This window comes from Triturus cristatus, chromosome 6 (assembly GCF_964204655.1).
Source record: "Triturus cristatus chromosome 6, aTriCri1.1, whole genome shotgun sequence".
NCBI classification, from domain to species: domain Eukaryota; kingdom Metazoa; phylum Chordata; class Amphibia; order Caudata; family Salamandridae; genus Triturus; species Triturus cristatus.
Genome location: NC_140589.1, coordinates 880,389,903 through 880,409,970, shown reverse-complemented (window position 1 = coordinate 880,409,970; position 20,068 = coordinate 880,389,903). Strand labels below are relative to the sequence as shown.

General features: G+C 49.5%; 1 protein-coding gene across 2 annotated transcripts in view; it reads right to left on the bottom strand.

Moving 5' to 3' along the window:
• Nucleotides 1-20,068, bottom strand: part of LOC146818004 (uncharacterized) — a 279,254-nt gene that overhangs the window by 214,515 nt on the left and 44,671 nt on the right. For both annotated transcript variants that reach the window (XM_085611482.1, XM_085611481.1), the window contains exon 2: nucleotides 1,144-1,270. In XM_085611482.1, the coding sequence (XP_085467608.1) occupies nucleotides 1,144-1,270 (127 nt within the window). The remainder of the gene's footprint in view (nucleotides 1-1,143; nucleotides 1,271-20,068) is intronic.

Sequence of the window (20,068 nt, the reverse complement as noted above, 5' to 3'; positions counted from 1 at the left end):
CTCATTGCAAAATAACCTAACACATACTGCACTAACCTTGCATTAAGAGAAACAAATGGTTTACCAAAATCTCCTACAATTTATGTAGGATAAGAAGAGATTGTGGTAGACATGAATATTACAAAAATATGACTTTTAAAATGTTTTAAATAAAACATTATTTAAAAAAATAAAATTACACAACTAGAGCGGACATCCACTTTGCAAGGCAGCAGTATATAACTGTAATGCCACTGTTAATTTAGGGCTTTGAAATGCTATACTCAGGGGCACAACTTTCTAGAATGTGTTTACTCGCCCCCAAAATGTAATGCAGTTCTGAAACAACAGGGTAACCTAATCCTTATGATTTCTTCTTAAGGAATTTATTTAATTAATACAAAAATATGTGTCTTTTGCTTCTTTGTTAACATATGAATGTGATTCTATGAGTTTGGCATCAAACAATTTATAAAATGGTAACACACTCAATGTACATGTCTTATTTGTGAAATGGGTGCAAATTGGCATAGGTAGCTTTTCTCAAAAGAAATGATATAGAGTGATGATTTTATCATAGCACTTCACTTCTTTGCACCACTTTTTTACAGCTTTACCAATCCTTACTGTGTTTAGCTTGACAAATTTTGAGACCAGTGCTTTTTTTTGGCAACATTATTAGCAAATGAAAGTGAGGTATAAGGAAGGAAAGTATGTTCTTACCTTATGCAATCACCAGGAACCTGGGCGTTTGTGTTCTGTAAACTCGCTATTTTCCTAATCTGTCTTTGGCATGCAAACCAGAATTCTCATTCCACTATATTTAATGTAGTATTACAACACAACCAACTGCACAAAATCAACCAACCCAGGAGAATTATAATATTTACTTGTCCCCATTAGTTTAGTATTACTGCAGTCTCTGATATGTAAGTTTAATGTGTTTCTGGTCTTAAATAAGAATTTTATTTTAATATATTTTCAAATGAAATTCAAACAGTTTTTAAAGTCTCAACTAATTTGTGTCTGATGAATATTGTGCAAGCTTACCCATTTTAAAGATAAATTAAACAAATTAAATCAAATCACATGTTGTTACTTCTGAAACAGTAGTCAGGAAGTGACACAATTATATATTTTTTTTAAAAGACAAGACAGGTTTACCGAGGGCACTCAGGGCTTGATGAATTTCCTTCATCACGTTCTGATAAAGTTCCTTTTGCCATTCATGTAAAAGCTTCCACTCCTCTTCAGAGAAACAAGCTGCAACATCATAGAATGTAACTGGACCCTGAAACAGCAATTTGTACACAACATGTTCAGTAACGCCACCTGGTGAAATATATTAGTACAAACTTTAATATTCTTCACAATTTGAAAGCCCTTGATCTACAAGGGAACTAAAGCAGGTCGTGATTTGTGCTAAAGCCTCTTGAAGGGTTTTATTCAAGCTGTGTCTAAGCATTGGTCGGCAGAAGGATAGTCCATCTATGTATGAGTTTCAGTTCTATTCAATATTTACTCATTGCCATCATGTGTTTTCCTCGTGGCCACATAAACAAACAAAAAATCAATTCGATAAAGTTTATTTTGTTTATCCATTTTATTCAATCAATCACAAAAAGATAGAGGACAGGAGGATGAGGAGCTCAGCTTTGTGTGCAGTGCAATCTGCATTGAGTTGATGACTTCTAACAAGTTGTTTATATGCTGGAATGAGTTGTCACACGTAGAAGTGAGTGGGGTCTACCAGGTGCTTATTCACTTGCATTTTATAAGGCACATTTATCAAAGGAACAAGTGAAAAATAAAACATTCAAAATGTGGTAGTAAAAATAACACATCATGCCAAACAGCAACAACAAGATGTAGAAGATTAGAAATGTTACGACTTGCTTACAGTAGGAAAGCCAAAGAAAGAGGATGGATTTTAAGACTTTTCTAAATTTTACGTTAACAGAGATTAATACAGTCAATAAAGAAGTAATACTAGGACTCTCCAGACACTCAGATAGAACTAGATTTTGATAGACTTTTGCTGCAAAACAATTCGAATTATGAAGTTAACTCACAAACGCAAGACTAACGATTATAGGTAAGTAACATGTCAATGTTGAGTCAAAGCACAAATCACACACGCAATACTTATTCACAAACTGTAATTCACACGGTACATGGATAATTCTAAGTGACTCCTAGATATGATGAAATAGCTGTTCCGAGAGAAAGATCAGAAAAATGCTATAAACATTAATAAAAAACCCAGTCAGGTGAAACTTGTGGGTATTCAAGAAAGTGCAGGAAAGTGGCTCCCTACACCTCATTTTGTGAAGATGCTAAGCCAATAAATGAGAAAATACTTTCCACAAATAAAAATAATATATAGATATATTTTAATTTTGTTATGTCCATAACCCAACCAATACAGAATCTCTACAACACAAACTCACATAAATCATATATTTCCATGGTGTACGCATTAAAGGTTTTGTGAAGCACAGGAAAAAGGCAATCTGTAGGCATACACCTAAGCAATCCTAGAATTTTTAGGTCTCGCCTAGCGATGCAGCACGAATGTGCTGCCATCGCTTTGCGAGGCATGCAGTATACACTGTAGTGTGGAAGCATTGTGGAAGCTCCGCCCACTCTCTGCCCATTGGCTTTTGTCTTAAATGCTGCCTTCCGATTGGTTTGAGGCTTGTTAGTCCCTCCTCAGTCATCATTTGTATCCTTTCACGGCTACTGGCCCCTTTACTCCTAACACTATTTTCTTTTAGGTCTCGCCTAGCGATGCAGCATGAATGAGCTGCCATCACTTTGCGAGGCATGCAGTACACACTGTAGTGTGGAAGCTTTGTGGAAGCTCCACCCACTCTCTGCCCATTGGCTTTTGTCTTAAATGCCGCCTTCCAATTGGTTTGAGGCTTGTTAGTCCCTCCTCAGTCATCATTTGTATCCTTCCACAGCTACTGGGCCCTTTACTCCTAACACTATTTTCTTCCCTGTCTCCCCCAACCCCCTACCCGCCTCTCCCTCAGTCTCACTTCTCGCCCCCACTCCTGTTCGTGTCTTTTTGTGTCTTCAATGCAATAGGACTCGTGTAAATCACGACCTGCTTTGTTTACGTTTAGCGCGTCGTGCGCGCTTTCACTTTCTAAGCAGCCGGACAATCGAGTGGGTGCTGTTTGTGTCTTCAAATCAATAGGACTCATGTAAATCACGACGTGCTTTGTTTATGTTTAGCGTGCCGTGCCACTGGTCCAACTCCCTGTCGCTGTCTCAAGCTGTGGGGGAGGCTCGTCAGTTATCGTTGATAAAGAAGGAGCCGGGAGGGCAGCCCATTGTTTAGCACCTATGCCACCGCACCCTGCCATTGCAGTCAAAGGACACCCCTGCTGAGAGACCGGAGGCAAAAGAGTCGACCTCCGAACAATCAGCCAGTGCCGCCGGTCCGCTAAGGCAGCCGTGACCCAAAACGCCTGCTCCGAAAATCCTCACATGTTTAGTAACTCGAGGACTGGCTGCGGGAGAGGTTAGAGCGGTGGTTTCACTTGGACGCAATCTTGCCCCGCATATTATGCCTCAGAGTAAAGTTGATTGATTGATTGAAATATAGACTAGGACTATTATGGAATTGAGAAATCTGAAAGATAAAATACCAGTAACAACATCCATTGGTGCGCTGAGAATTGACTTTCCAATAGCACATCGGCAGCATTTTTGCTCGCTGTTATCGTTGGTATGCTTATGAATCTATGTCTGTGCCCTGGGATCTCTCCATATCACCAATCATTTTTACTTCTGGAACCCCAATTTTGTGAATCAACAACATCTGAAATGTTTTTTCATACGCGGTGATGTCTCCCTGCCTACAGAACACGTTGGCTTCCTTGCAAGGGCAAGGTGTTTGAAAACAGCGCGAGGCCAGATGATTGTAGAGGGCCTCCTTAGAGTCCAGGGGGGGAGGGGTGTAGGCTAAGAGTTTGTTACCCAACTGATGCATTGGTGTAACTTGGAACAGCATACATGCTGTGTTCATCGCACATTATTCCTCTGTGGTATCACCCAACACAGAATTGACGGCAGACGATTTACGCGCATATTTGAGTTAGCACTTATTCTGTGACTTAATAACACACTCACATATGCTTCATCATCATGTATAAGTTAATTTTTGAACTGAAGCATTGTGTAGACTCATAGTATGCGTCGATGTTTCGACCCTATGTAAAGCGCAATATTTAATACGAGTCACGGCGGGTCTTCCTCGGGACAGGGGGGTAGGTGTGTAGCCTATGGAGTAAAATGAAAAGCGGATTTAAGGGTGTGTGTTTAAAAGAACAGAAAATAAATAGATGTTCTATTAGGTAGTGGTGCTTACCCTGCGCAGAGGGTTATGAATCACTGCGCGTGCGTTGGGTTTCTTAGTCCAGCAAAAAACGATTTAGACCTATGGGGTGATAATATGGTTTATAGAACTCCCAAGGTTGTAATAGCATAAAGCGCAGACAAGATTCAAGTGACAGTTAATCACGAAGCTGTAAAACATGGTATTTATTGAGACAAGCCTTAAAAGAAAGCAAGTCACAATGGTAAACAATTCTGGCATTTATTTAACCAAACCAACAAGGAATGGAAAGATATAATTAATCATTTACTGAAAATGCCAAGGTTAAGTCTATTTAGAGGTGAAGACCTCCGCGCATAGACAATGCTATTCAAAGTTATTTAAACGTTTTGAAAATCCTGAGGCAAGCCTTAAAATGAAAGCAAGTCACAGCGATAAACACTTCTGGCATTTATTTAGCCAAACCATAAAAGAACGAAAGCTAATTAATCATTACTACAGAAGCAGAGGTTAAGGAGGAGGTCAGTCTATTTAAAAGTGAAAATTCGGGCATAGACAGTGCTTTTCAAGGTTAATGAAACGTACCTCAAAAGATATAAGAATCTTGGAGGTCTGGGAATAATTTCCAAGGGTTAATCTTTATGAGCCAGTCGGGTGATTTACTGCAACATAGGTGCAACAAGCATTTACAATGCAATGGTCTCGGCATTGGTAAAGTTAGAGCTATTGGCATTGCTCATGACATTATTTTTGTTTATGTTTTTGTTTTTAAAACATTTAAAGAAACGGCATTGTCATGAGCAATGCCAATAGCTCTAACTTTAACAATGCCGAGACCGTTGCATTGTAAATGCTTGTTTCGCGGGGGAAGGCTGGGCTGAATCTTTAAGCAATAGGCAGAGTGGAGCTGCAGGGGCTCTTAGAAGGGGTGAAACACCAGCGAGGCCTCATTAACATGCAAATGGTCTTTCAAAGACCTGTGAAGTACTCGGGTGCGGCTGTGTGGGCACTGGGAAGCTGTCTCATCCCGGGCTGCCACACACGAGCCAATTGGTGTTGCGTGCCCGGTCCCTGGGGACGGAGATGAGGAAGTAAAGGGGGTGGGGGGAGGAGTAGAGAGGTGGGAGTGTAGGGGCTGCCACAAGAGGGCCCTACCCCAGTTTCTGCCCTGCTGCACTCGAGCACCATAGTAGTAGTCCTCGGACAGCACCCCTTCATACCCTAAGCCCCGGCTTCGAGTAGCACTCACCTGCAGACACGGCTCCTCCATGAACGCGATTCCTCCACCCCAAGCCCAGGCTTCAATGTGCACTCACCTGTAGCCCCTCTTTACCCCGGCTGCAAGGTACACGCACTTGAAAGCACATCCAACGTCATACCTTCACCCCGCGTACAGGCTTAAAGGCGCACTCGCCTGTAGGTGCCGCGACTCAGTGAAGCCACCCCAGCTGCAATGTGTACTCACTTGTAAACACCTCTTCCTACAACGCCATACCTCCACCCCAGACCCAGGCTTCAAGGCGCACTCACCTATAGGCTCCGCCTCCGTTCAGGTAGTTCTGCCCCGGCCCCATGCCAGGGGGGTACTGCAGGCTGGCCAGGTCGTAGTGGTGGTACTGCTGCTGGTAGGCCATTGAGTCGCCCTGCATGGGGGCATAAGCGGCATTGTGTGCCCAGGTGTAGGGCTCCATGCGCGGGCTGCTCCCGGGCCCGTGGCCCATCATGGCCCCGGAGGACAGCGCGTACTTGGCCGAGTCCTTCTTGAGGGCAGCCTTGCTCTTGCGCCGGGGCTTGTACTTGTAGTCCAGGTAATCCTTCATGTGCGTGGCCCGCAGGCGCTTGGCTTCGTCTATAAAGGGCCTCTTCTGGTGGCAAGGGCGAGTGAGGTCCTGGCGAAGGCGCAGAGACCCGGAGGAAGTGCGGAAGCGAACGAGGGGTTGGAAGCGGGCGAGGTGAGGGCCAGGAACACCACAGCCTTTCTCCGAGGCAAAACAGAAATGCCTCGGAGAAAGGCAGCGTCGTTTTCGGATTCGGGGGCGTGTTTTGCTGTTATCTCCTCCTTGAGACTTCTTGCAAAAAACACGCCCCCCGATCCGAAAAGGAAGGGGCCTAATCGGAATGACTGACCTCTTCTCCAATGGCTGGCCAGCATTCAAGAGGCCAGCCAATGGAGAACAGGGGAGAAGAGGGGCGGGTTCAAGCCCCTCTTCTCCAAGTCATTAAATCTCGGAGCTAGACTGCGCAAGCGCAGCCTTCGCAGCCGAGACCTAAAAAGGAAGGTTTTAAGAAGCGAAGAGCTTCTAGAGGTGGGCTAATCAAAAGATAAAAGCACTTTAAAATGTGAGCTTACCACGATCTGGTGGATGCACGTCTCTCCAGTTCTCAGTCCGATGCTGTACTGAGGCTGGAGACAAGGGCCTGTATTTAATGACAGATTGACGTGCCTGCAACGTGCACGTTCTCCCGTGACGTGAGAGCAGGGAAAGACAACACCTGTGCTCTGTTGCCCTCAAGTCAAGGGATGTGGTGTAAATTCTGAATGGTGTAGTAGCGCTAGGTGGCGCTAGCCAAGATGGCCGCGCCGAGGTAGAGCTCCGTGCTACCTGACCCCTCACATCCGATCTTCCTCCGTTGCTGCCGTCCTGGCTGCAATCCGCTTCCCGCCACTTGCAGCGGAGTTGTAGCCCTACCCTCGCTGCGACTTTTGGCTGCCTCCGAGCCTTGGGGACCGAGCTTTGCCGCCTGCAAGAGTCACCGCGGCGGGGGCGCGCACTCGGCCGGTTCCTCGGCCGGCGGCGCCTGCTACGAGCGCCCGCGGCGCTACACGAGGGGCGCGGGCCTCTGTCTACTGGCGGCTGTCCGGAGGCGGGAGAGGCCCGCGGAGAGGCATATCGGCCTGTGACACACCGCGGGTGAGTGGGGGGGGGGCGCGACAGACCCCCAGCGCCTCCCCGGACCTTCCCCGGCCGCGGGGCCCTGATCGGCGGGCGGATCGGCCCGAGTAGTAGTGGGAGCTCGTGGGGCTGGGCCCGGATCAGTGATTGCCGCCACCCGCCATATTGTCGCACCCTGGCCTGTGAACCGGTGCATCCTCCGGAGGACTGCCTTCCTCTGCCCCCCCCGGCCCCCCTGCTGCGAGCGTATGGTGGTGATTGCTGCTGGCGAGGTCCCCCGTGGAGGCTCGGCCCCCCCCCCCGGATCTTGTGGAAGGCCCCCGCGCATCGCGCTCCGGTGCCCGCGGCGGCGACCTGACGGGGGGGCGACGCTGAACTGGTTCCGCCTGGTGCTGACTGCTGGAGGGCTGCTGCCGAGGGGGCCCCTCTGCCCATTGCCCCTCGTCCCACCTGCCTGGCGAGGTGGCCCACGGGCCTGCGGTGGGCTGGAAGGGGGCGCCCTGTGACCTCTGCGTCCCGGGAGCGGGGGCAGTAGCGGTGCTCCGAGCTGCTGGACTGGCCCTGCGGCTTGCCCGGGGACCTCCTTCTGGGACTGCACGGGACGCGGAGCGGTGCTCGCCCGGCCCCGGCCTCGGAGGGCGCGACGCGTTGACCCACCATGGGTAAGGACAAAGGCCCTAAGCAGCTGGCAACATCCCATCAAACGAAGATTGACCGCTTCGCGACACCGGACCCCCCGGGTGCCGGCGGAGGGGAGGCGCCCACCCCCAACAAGGACTTGGCCACCATCCTACACGCGATCGATGCCTCTCGCACCTCGTTGGAGGGGATGGTCGGGGAGGTGAAGATAGATGTTGCGCTTCTGAGGCAGGATCTCCGCAACGCCACGGCCCGCATCACGGAGGCCGAATCGCGGATCTCCGCGACGGAGGATGACATCCATCAATTACAAGACCAGGTCCGGGAGCTCACGACCCACTCCAAGGAACTACACAGGCGGGCGGAGGATGCCGAAAATCGCGCCCGCCGCAATAACCTTCGCTTGGTGGGCTTCCCGGAGGGGGTCGAGTCGGGCCGGGCCGACGACTTCCTGGAGGCCTGGTTTAAATCCTGGATGCCGGCGGGCAGCTTGTCAACCTGGTTCGTGGTGGAGAGGGCGCACCGGTCGCTGGCGTCCAAGCCTCCGGTGGGGGCCCCCCCGCGCCCCTTTATTCTTCGGATCCTTAACTTCAGGGACAGAGACGCCATTCTGCGGGAGGCTCGGGTGAGCGGCAAACTGGCCTATGACAATCACACCATTATGATTTTCCCAGACTACACCCGGGAGGTCCAGGAGCAGCGCCGTTCATACACGGAGGTGAAGCAGAAGCTGCGCTCCCTGGGCCTTCAGTACCAGCTCCAGTTCCCGGCCCGCCTCCGTCTTGTCTTTCAGGGTAAGACGCTGTTCTTTGACACCCCCAGGGCGGCCTGGACATGGATTTCCGAGGAGCGGCCTCTGCGGCAGCCGGGCGGGGGGCCGCCCGTTGCAGGGCCCGGGTGCCCCGTTGCGGCTGGGTCCCAGCGGCCACGGCGCGGGAAGCGCACACGCTCCCGGCAGCGGCGAGGTGCCGCGGTCCTCAAGGCCCGGTCTGTGAGCGCCTCTGGCAGACCGATGAGGGACTCCTCCGCCTCTTCTGAAGCCTCCTCCCGGGCAGCCGGGGGATCCCGGCGCCGAGCATCACCTGGCCCGACCGGATCTCCGACCCCCCTCAACACGCACATTGACTCATCAGACCTTTCTCGCAGTCCAGCCATATGACTTTTTTCTTTGTTTCTTGCAGTTGCGGGGAAGGTAACAGCCTTGCCCGAGGGCGGGGGTAGGGGGCTCCGCATTCTTGCGCTCCCCAGTGCCAGCCCAGGTCCGCACAATGTAATCCGTACTTCAGGAGGGGTCCACTACGCTCTTTATACCCGAGCACCTGAGCTTGGGGTCTTGTGACTGTTGGTTCCGTTCGGGCGACAGATGCTTCTGGTTTTGAAGTGTAGGGTGGGGGGTGGGGGGTTGGGGTTGGGGGTTTGTTTGGGGTTTCTCTTCGCGAGACTGTTTAGTTTGGGTTTGCACTGTTATTTACTGAGCCTTTCACACAGCGCTGCGCGGCGCGAGGCGTCGCGTCCCTTCACTCAGCTCCATTTGCGCGCTCTGCGGTCGCTCACCCTCCGCCACCGTCCGCTCGCTTCCCCCGGTGGGGGCTCCATGGTCCTTCAGGGGCCTGCACGCTCCGTGCCCCCTTTGCTGACACCCGGGTTCAAGGGTATCCCCCCGGTGCCCCCCGCCTGCCCTCTCCCCGGCGCGCTCCATTCCCACTGCTGCCATGGCTGATTTAGCCCCCAAAGCCCAGGTGCGCATCCTGTCCTGGAATGTGAACGGCCTGCTGGACCGGCTTAAGCGCACTGCTGTCCTCAAATACGCCCAGCGCGCGGGTGCGGACGTGCTCCTGCTTCAGGAAACCCACCTCCTCGGAGAAAACTGTCCCTTTTTGGCGCGCTTCGGATTCGACCGTGTGTGGCACTCCGGGTTCTCGCGCGGGTCGCGGGGGGTTGCGGTCCTCCTGCGCCGTTCCTTCCCTTTTGTGTTGGCCCGAGTGGTCCATGACTCCCAGGGGAGGGGGGTTGCGATTAGCGGCGTGCTCGAGGGCCGGCCACTCAGCCTCCTGTCACTTTACGTGCCGTCCACGGGGCTGTCCTCGGCCTTATCTCTGACCGCGTCCTGGCTAGCGGCTTTTCCACCTGGTACTGTTGTTCTCGGAGGAGACTTTAACGCCGTCTCGGCCCCGCACCTTGACTCTTCGGGTCCGGTCTCGGACTCCCGCGCGGCGCGGGCGAAGCAGCTGGCCGGGTGGGCGGAGGCACAGGGCCTCTGTGATGTGTGGCGGCTCTGGCACCCACGCACGCGACAGTATACCCACACCTCGGCCGCCCACCACACTCAGGCACGCATCGACGCGATCTTTGTCCCCTCGGCCGACTGTCTGGGTATCCAAGACGTCCGCATCCTTCCCCGGGGGATATCCGACCACTCTCCGCTTTTGCTGGGTTTGGGCCCCCCACCTTACGGTGCTCGCCAAATGTGGCGTTTTAATGCGTGGTTCCTGCAGGACAAGACGCTCCGTAAGGAAGTGGGGACCGCGCTGGCACTCTATTTTGGCGACAACGACGGATCGGTCTCCTCGGCGGGCACCCTCTGGGAGGCTTGTAAGGCCACGGTTAGGGGGGTTGCTAAGGCACAGGTGATGAAACACCGCCTGGCGCAGCTGCAGCAGCTCACAGCCTGCGAGGCTCAGGCGCTGCGCCTGGAGCAATCCGTCTCTGACTCTGCCGACCCGGCCGAGACCCGGCAGCTACGGCTCCTACGTGAGGAGATTCGTCAGCGGTCGCTTGACGCAGCTAAACTTCTTTGGCAATCTTCGGTGGCGCGGGTATACGGCTGGGGCGACAAAAACGGGGCGCTTCTACACCGGCTGGCCACGTACCCCAGGGCATCACGCATCATCCCGGCGGTGACCGACTCGGGTGGCGCGCTTCAGTCTTCATCCGTGGCTATAGCGGACGCTTTCGCTCAGTACTACTCACAACTCTACCGGGCACGGGCATCGGATCTGTCTTTGGCTTCCTTGCTCGCCGCTGGTGCCCTAAGCCTTCCCCGGCTGGGGCCGAGTGATTGGGAGAGCCTGGAGTCTCCCATCTCCCCTGAGGAGATCGGAGACGCGATAGGGCGCACGTCCGCCGGGAAGACCCCCGGCCCGGACGGGTTCCCGCAGGAGTTTTACGCCACCTACAAGGAGCACTTGGTTCCACGGCTGGGTGCCCTGTACGTGGAGGCGGTTGAGAGAGGCTCCTTCCCCCCAGAGGCCGACATTGCCACAATTGTGGTCCTGCCTAAATCCATTCCGCCGCCCAGTGACAGGTCGGCCTACCGGCCGATCTCTCTGATCAATACCGATATCAAACTATATGCCGCGGTCCTAGCCCAGCGGCTCCGGCCCTTCCTATCGCGTTTGGTGCACCCGGACCAATGTGGCTTCATGCCGGATCGAGGCACTCGCCATTGCCTCCGCCGCCTCCATGTGGCTCTGGCGCACCGCCACCGCCTATCTCCATACCTCACTCTCCTGCTGGCCGACTTCGAGAAAGCCTTCGATTCAGTGGGGTGGCCCTACCTGTTCGACGTCTTGGCTCATATGGGTTTTGGTCCCAAGTTTGTTGGGATGGTGCGGGTTCTGTATGCGCGCCCTCGCGCCAGAGTGTTGGTTAATGGGGCACTGTCAGGAGCGTTCCGGATCGGCCGGGGCACGCGGCAGGGGTGCCCGCTCTCACCCCTCCTTTTCGCGCTCGCAATGGAGCCCCTTGCCGCCCTAATCAGAGCGGATCCTCTCATTCGGGGATGGGAGTGGCCGGGCCTCGAGGAGGACAGGATCGCCCTCTATGCGGACGATGTCCTGCTGTACCTTGGTGACCCAGCGCGCTCGGGTCCTCGGGCTCTCCACATTTTGAGCCGCTTTGCCCGCGCCTCTGGCCTCCGCCTCAACTCGCACAAGTCGGTCCTCGTGCCTCTTCATCCCTCCCGCGAATGCTTCGATTGGCAGACCACGATTCCCCTCCGCCGACTGTCCTTCAAATACCTGGGCATCTGGGTCTCCCTCCTCCCGGAATTGAGCTGGGCACTCAACGTGGCCCCTTTAGTCAAAAAAGCCAAAGCAAACCTCACTCGGTGGCACTCGCTCCCGCTGAACCCCCTGGGGCGCGTGGCGCTCTACAAAATGATGATCCTCCCTCGGTTTCTGTATGTATTGCAGAACACCCCGGTGTCCTTTCCGAGGTCGTGGTTTCGCGAGTTGGACGGGATGGCCACCAGGTTCCTCTGGGGTGGTGGAAGGCCGAGGCTGGCCTTGCCGATCTGCCGCCTCCCCACCTTTGATGGGGGGCTTGGTATGACCAACCTCTACCTTTATTACCTGGCCACCCGGCTTCTGGTCATCCACGACTGGTTTGGGGGGGGATGGTCCGATCCGGCCTACAGGGTGGAGCTGGAAGCCCTGGGTCTCTCCAGCGTTCAGGACCGCATGTACGGCGCCCCGGTTCCCACCTCCTGCCCCGACATCACTAGGGCGGTTTTCCTGGCTTGGCGGGCTGCGCTCCGCCACACCGGATGGACCAGGACATTGACGCGCGCCACCCCTCTCTGGCATGGGACATGGTTGCGGGAGGTTGTGGGGCTGGAGGGCTTCGGACCATGGGATTTGCTCGGTATCTCCCAGCTGGGGGACGTGTGGCGGGGGGGGCGCATGTGCTCATACTTAGAACTGCGGGCGCGCTTTTCTCTCCACTCGTCCCAATTCTATAGATACCTCCAATTGCGACACGCCATACGGGCACACACCCCGCTGGACATCCGGCTGCCGGACCATAGCCCCCCAGAAGCTCAGGTTCTGATGGGTAACCTAGGGAAGGGAGGCATATCCAGAATATATCGTTCCCTTGTTAACAATACCCCTGTGCCCCAGGAGGGTCTGAGGGAGCGATGGGAGGAATGGGTGGGTCCCTTGGACGAGATCGACTGGCGGGACGCCCTTATGGCCCCCAGGCTGGTGACGGCCTCCGCCAAGCTGAGGCTCATCCAAATCTATTATCTGCATACGGCGTACCTTACACCAGCGCGCATGCGCCGTGCGGGTCTTTCCACCGACGCAGCCTGCCCTCGCTGTGGCTTTGACCAGGCCGACTTCATCCATATGGTATGGTCATGCCCGGAACTGGAGGGGTACTGGCGTAGCATTGAAACTGACTTGACGGATGTCCTGGGGTGGGAGGTGCCACACGACCCTAAACATATCCTATTGGGTATCACTGATGGCCTGGACGGCACCCGCGCTGAAAAATTGTTCCTTATGACAGCGCTAATGGTGGCAAAGCGGGACATTGCGGCAGCCTGGAAACAGCCGCAGCCGCCCAGTCTGACCAGGTGGAGCGCGGGAGTGGACTGGTGTGCGGCGCAAGAGCGGACTCTTTACCAAGCTCGGGGCTGCCACAAAAAATATCGTAGGGTGTGGGGGAAATGGTTAGGAAATGTAGTGTGATCTGGTGGAGCGGGGTGGGGGCGGGGGGGGGGTGGTCCGGGGGGGGGGGCTGAGAGGGGGAATGATTCCCAGATGGGACTACTGTATATTGTTGGTCTGAAAGGCTCACTGTTTTTGTTGCACAAAACAATAAAAACTTGTTTATCAAATTCTGAATGGTGTATGTGAAATGTTCACACATGCTCAGTTGAGCAGGAGTCAAGGGATGTGGTGTAAATTAAATAGTGTATGTGAAATGTTGATTAGCCATGTGCAGGCATGATAATCAACGTCAAAATCACTGTTCAGTATCACAATGACATGTGTTTAACACTGGTTTAACACAGATGAAAAGTATGTCAACAATTTAAATACAGTCCTGCCAAACATTGAAAATAACATCATTGTTCAATATATGAGTAAAACATTTAGCATAGTGACATGTTTTAACAGATGAGAAAACATTTCAACAACTTAAATAGAGTTCTGCCAAACATTGAACATAATTAATCTAATTTAATAAAAGGAAGCAATTCAATTAAGTAGTTCAGCGGAATGTGTGATTACATGGCAATTCTATTTCGTAACAACAGACTAAGGCAATTACATAGAGGAATTGCGTATATGTACATCATGGCACATTGAAAGTGGACTAGAGACCTTAGTTGAAATTGCGCAATTTACAAAAATGAATCAGATTCGCCTGTTGTTTTCTAGAGAGCTAGCGTGTTGGTAGATGGAGTGAACCCGGTTGGATATAAGGTTCTACAGTCTTATCATTTGCTTGTATGTCTCCTCCTGTTCGTTCAACCCAGTTTTGACTGAGTCTAGCAGGTGGATCCATCTGCATTCTTTGAAATTAAGTTGTTGGAGTATACTGCCGCCCCTGGGATGTAATGTGGCCTTTTCAATTACCCACCATTGTAGGTCATCCGCAGTGTGGTCATTTGTGGTGAAATGGTCAACCAGGGGAGCTCCCTGGACATTGCATCGGATTCTACTTTGATGCTGCAGAATCCTGGTCTCTACTTTTTGAGTTGTTTGACCCACGTACATTTTTTCACAGGGGCATTTAATGGCATAAATCACATTGTGACTACTACAGTTACTGTGATGTCGCAAGTGATATGTCTTTCCCAGGTGTTGAAAGGCAGTACCCGTTAGTGTAAATTCACAGGCCTTGCAAGCGCTACACTTGAAATGTCCGATTAATGGTGGTAGATTAAGTTGTTGTCTCAAGTCTCGTGGTTTCTCGGTTTCAAGAAAGGAACTTACTACATAGTCTTTGATGTTTTTGGCTCTTTTAAAAGCAAACATGGGCTTCTCCTGTATCCCAATTTCTGTGCTTACCAAATTCCAGTATTTTAGTAGCACCTTCTTTATTTCATGACTGCGTGTGTTGAAGGTGGTCACACATACCAGTTTCTGAGTATCTTCTGTGTGTGGTTGTATTTCTAGGAGAGTTTCTCTGGGTCGATACCAGGCTCTTTTCCGTGAACGATTTAGGAGGCCCTTGGGGTAATCACGGTTCCTTAGTTTCTTTATGAGAATGTCTGTTTCTTTGTAGAATTCGCTTCTTTTGGAACAATTCCGCCGTAGTCTCAGGAATTGACCGTATGGTAAGTTGTCCCTGAGGCATCTGGGATGGTGTGAATCGTATTTCAGGGTGGTGTTTCGCGCAGTAGGTTTGGTGTAAAGTGTGGTGAATAGTCTTCCATCCTCATTTTGTATTGTTAAATCCAAGAAATCGATGGCCTGTTTGTTATGGGTCATGGTGAATTGTATATCAGTTGTACGTGCGTTGAGCCAGGTCTTGAATTCCATTAAGCTTTGTTCATTCCCTGTCCAAACCAAGAGCACGTCATCGATATAACGCTTCCAAATAGAAATGTTATTTAGGTAAGGGTTGGTTAAATCGTACAGGTAAGTGTCCTCGTAGTCATTTATGTATAGATTGGCCAGGCTTGGCGCGAATCCAGCTCCCATAGCTACGCCTTTGCATTGCAGGTAGTAGGTGTTTTGAAAAATGAAGTAATTTCTTTTCATTGCGATTTTAAGTAGATCTACCAAGAATTCAGTAGGAATCCAGACAGGCGATGGTCGTTTGTCAAGCGTTCTCCTTATGACCTGGATGGCATGTTCTTGGGGGATGCTAGTATAGAGTGACGACACATCGAGTGTGGCCAGGATTTGAGTTTCTTTATCGTAAGGCTGATTTTCCATTATCTGTATAGTATGCATTGTGTCTCGAAGAAAGGAGCGTATCTCTATTACAAATGGTTGAAGAAAGCTGTCCAAGAACTGATTGAGGGGCTCGAGGATAGAACCGCAGCCTGATACAATCGGTCGGCCAGGTGGATTCTGTAGGTCTTTATGAATTTTAGGAAGAGTGTAGATGGTAGGTATTCTGGGATCGGTTTTGTTCAAAAAGTTATATTCGTGTTGTGACAGAAAGCCTTCTGTCAATCCTTGCTGAGTGAGTGTTTGAATGAGAGCACTAATTTCCAGGGTTGTGTTTTTTGTTATTCTTTGGTAGCTTTCAGAGCAGCTCAATTATTTGTTGATTTCAGTAATGTAGGCTTGGGTGTTTTGTATTACTACGGCACCGCCCTTGTCGGCTGCTTTGACTACAATTGAAGTGTTTTTATTCAGTGAATGTAGTGCTTGTCTCTCATCTTTGGATATGTTGTGTTTGATGTATTTTTTCTTGTTGAGGAGATCCATTATTTATTCCATTACGATCTTTTCATATGCAAGGATCTTTTCACTCATTTGGTGCGTGGCAGGAAGGAACATCGAGGCTGGCCTAAATTCGGTAGCTGATGTACGCTTGGTCCAATTTTCATTATTCTTGAAGTAGTATTTGAGGAGTATTTTACGGAAGAATTGCTGGAGTTCGAGTTTGATATTAAAGTTGTTCGGAAAGGTGGTTGGAATAAATGATAGACCTTTACAGAGTATATCGTATTCACTTTGTGTCAATATGTGGTTAGAGATGTTAATTATGGGATCTTTTGGATTAATTTGAGTTGATGGTCCGTGTCTAGTTATTTCAGGTGTTACATTTCTTGTATTAGTGTTTCCTGGTATTGGTGAGTCTTCGCGGTCATCAATGTTGTGTCCTAGATATTCAAAGTGGGCATCATCTTCATCTTCAGTTTGTTGCATGTCTTGTAATTCTGTTTTGTCTATGGTTATATCCACTAGAGATTCTTCCGGTCCGTTGGTGTCGATGGTCACTAAGGGTCCAGCTGGTCGGGTGACGGCCAAGGTACTGATCTCGCCCAGCACACCTTACACCACAGTCAACATCTCCACTCCACCGGTAGGAGTCACCCCAAATAGGAACACTGTGAATTATTAGTTTGATAAATTATTGACTGTTTAAACAGGATTGGTTACATTTCTCCGATTTTACATTAGTACAACTTTTTCATTCACTATGGAGAAGCGCAAGGGCACCACGGGGACATCGGACGCATACCTTTTACGGGCTGATTCAATAATAAACGAAGAGATACATCTCATAGAGCGCAGACTCTCAATCGACCCTTTCCAACAGTCCCCGCCTAGAGAAATAGCTCTAAGTACCCTCTCTTCGTTGAGCAAAACTCCTTCACTTAGTCCTCCCATTACATCTGTGACTCTGACTACTCAAATTCAACCCGTTACTACCGTCAACCTTACACATCCTGTTATATCCAGTGCGAAGGGACCTCAAACCCGGGGGAAAGCTAAGCACTCATCAGACTTGGCCACAGGGGTCACACAGAAGAGAAGTAGGCCAAATAATCAGAGCAAAAATTCAGAAAAAATGCGTACCTTAGGAACACAAACAGATCAAGGGCAATTTCTCCTCACCGCCCAGCCCACAGCCAATTTAAATAAATCCGACATTAATTTACAAACTCACGATAACCATCCAGTAGAAGCAATAAAAAATATTCTTGAACAGAAACTCGAGGAAATGGCTCTCAGTCTCACCACCAAGTTTAATGAAACATTCAGGTCCTTGGACCGTAAGATGAACCAAATAATAGAAGTTAACGACCTACTTAGAACTCGAGTAACAAGATCTGATCGTCTTTTGACACCTGGTAGTCACACTATACCTCAAACTGACCTCTCTTGTCAATCTAACAAATGTACCCTTTCCCCCAAATCGAAATCTTACAACAAGCAAATAATTATCCCCCCGGCAGGAGGGCGAAAGAGAAGAATTCAGTCACGACATACGTTCAAGAAAAGAAACTACACTTAAAGAGTAACTCCAACATTTCTACTACAAGCTCTCACTTAAATACAGACTGTCCAAATCTGCCGCCTGCTACATGCCCCTACATCATAGTTTTAACAGGTGTTCCCCCCTTAGAACAAGGAGTGACAGAATCCTGGCCCTCCCTGCGAAACAAAGTAGTGGACTGGCTTGCTAAACACAGACATTTTAACGTGCATAACACCAACCAAATTATTATGGTATGGAGAGTTGGCTGGATTGGCCCCTCACGAAAAACTATCCAGGGTGACTGTATTATTATCAACTTTAGTACCCCACGAGCCGTCCGCTCTCTCCTAGCACAAAAGGAAGAGTTTTTTGCCTTACACTACAGCAAGTCTCCCTGTCCCACTTGGTTTCTTTTACCGCCCGCCCATCCATCCAGCTAAAAAATCAAATGGTTCCATTTTAACGCAAAACAGATTTGATTCACTGTCTTTAATAGAGGAGGTAGATTGACTACCTACGTCCTTAAAGATCCCTAAAACCCCAAAACCTGTGTTAGTAAGCAACGAAAAACAAAGTTACTCAACCACCATCCCTGAATTTGAGACCCTAATATCGACTCATTTTCTACCCTCCTTCCCTTATCAACTCTTGTCATCTTTTTTACAACCACAGGTTATTTCACATCTGACCCCCAATGTCACCGAAATACAAACAAATTTACCAAGTACAACCCACTCAGACTCAAAAACGATCCTTATTCCGGAGAACCTTTCTTCCGACCAACAAAATCAAATACCCATCCCATTAAAGAGACCAGCAAAATCTTCTGCTGGCTCTCCTGTTAGCGTAATATTCTGGAATATCGCAGGCCTTCATTCAAAAATCAATCATGAAGGATGGCTATTATTCGCAAGGTGCCACGATATCCTTTGCCTGCAGGAAACTTGGGCACTTTCTCCCATTCATCTAAATGGCTACCGAACCTTTTTCTCTCCCGCGCTCCCTTCATTCTCAGGACGAGCAAAGGGAGGATTAGTGACATATATATATATTTTTTTTAAATCTTTAGTTATAAACTTTTTTAAACAAGACAGACACTTGCAGCTTAATCAGGAGCATGAATACAGTACATTGTTCTCATTAGCTTTTGGAGGATTAGTGACATATATTTCCAACTTAATCCTAGGACAAACTATCAGCGTACTAAAAAATGAGTCCAACTACCAGATCATAGTTATAATATTTAACAAACTTACTCCTGTGCTGATAGTGAATTTCTATAACAACTTGCAAGACTGCACATTGATAGGTATATTGAAGGAAATCCGCCACTTTCTCCTAGAATATTACAATCATCCCCAAGAGAAAAATCCCATCCTTATTTGGGGAGGAGATTTTAATCTATCACTATGTGAGAAAAACAATGTCACCTGTGGCTTTATGGACCACAAAGAAAATACCACCACCCATTTCTCTCACTCTTCCAAAGGTTCGCTTATGAATGAAACCATGTCCTTGCTCCAATTGACCTTCTCTAATGAGTTATTAACACCCACTGTCAAGTTAAGCCCTACATATAATGGCAGAGGAGCCTCGACCTGTATTGACTTCATACTCATGGCACTTAGCGCCGTCAATTTAATTACCAACTTTATCACTCATGACTGCGCTTACAGCGATCATTTCCCTATCTCAATCACGCTGGAAATAACTGGTTCTACAAAACACGCAAAAAAATTCCTACAACAAGATAATCTGATTATGAATAGGCCAAATGGCTACACCCTAAAGTGGTCATGTATCGATCCAGAAAAAACTCTGGAAAAGATCATAAAAGGGAACATGGCAGCATTCACAACATGTCTGGCGGAGACTTCCTCACCCCATGAGATTGTAGCAAATTTTATAATCATAATTACTGAGATAAATAAGGCTCTGACTATTTTTCCTAAAACGAAAAGAAAAATGAAAGACAGTTGGTTCAATTCTTCTTGCTCCAAGGCACATCAAGCACTTAAATTAGCTTTAAAGAAAGTCCCCAGAGACAGAACAGAGGTTACCCAACGGAGGAAACTCTATAACAAGTCTCTCACGAATCGTAGGAAAGAACTAAAAGAAGAGCACTGGATTGCTCTACACAAGAGCTGTAAATCAAAGGACTCCTCAGCTTTTTGGGAGGTCATAAACTCTTCATTTCTCTCAGGCTCAAAAGAATGTGGTACCATAGAGGTCACAATTACCGAGAATGAATGGACCAACTATTTTTCGCACATGTTTAGTCTCACAGACCCACCCTTGCCACTCCCAGGTCCCGTCGCACAGGCCACATCAATTACAAGCGATGCCTCAAATTCTCTCCCTTTAGACTTCACCTTGGCAGATATAAAATCAGCTCTTAAAGCTAGCTGGGGAGGGAAGGCTCCTGGCCCGGACGGGGTCCCTATGGACCTATATAAATCCAATACTGATCTATGGGTCCCCCTTTTACATAGAGTCCTGGAAGCTACTGGTAAGGTTGGACTCTTGGACT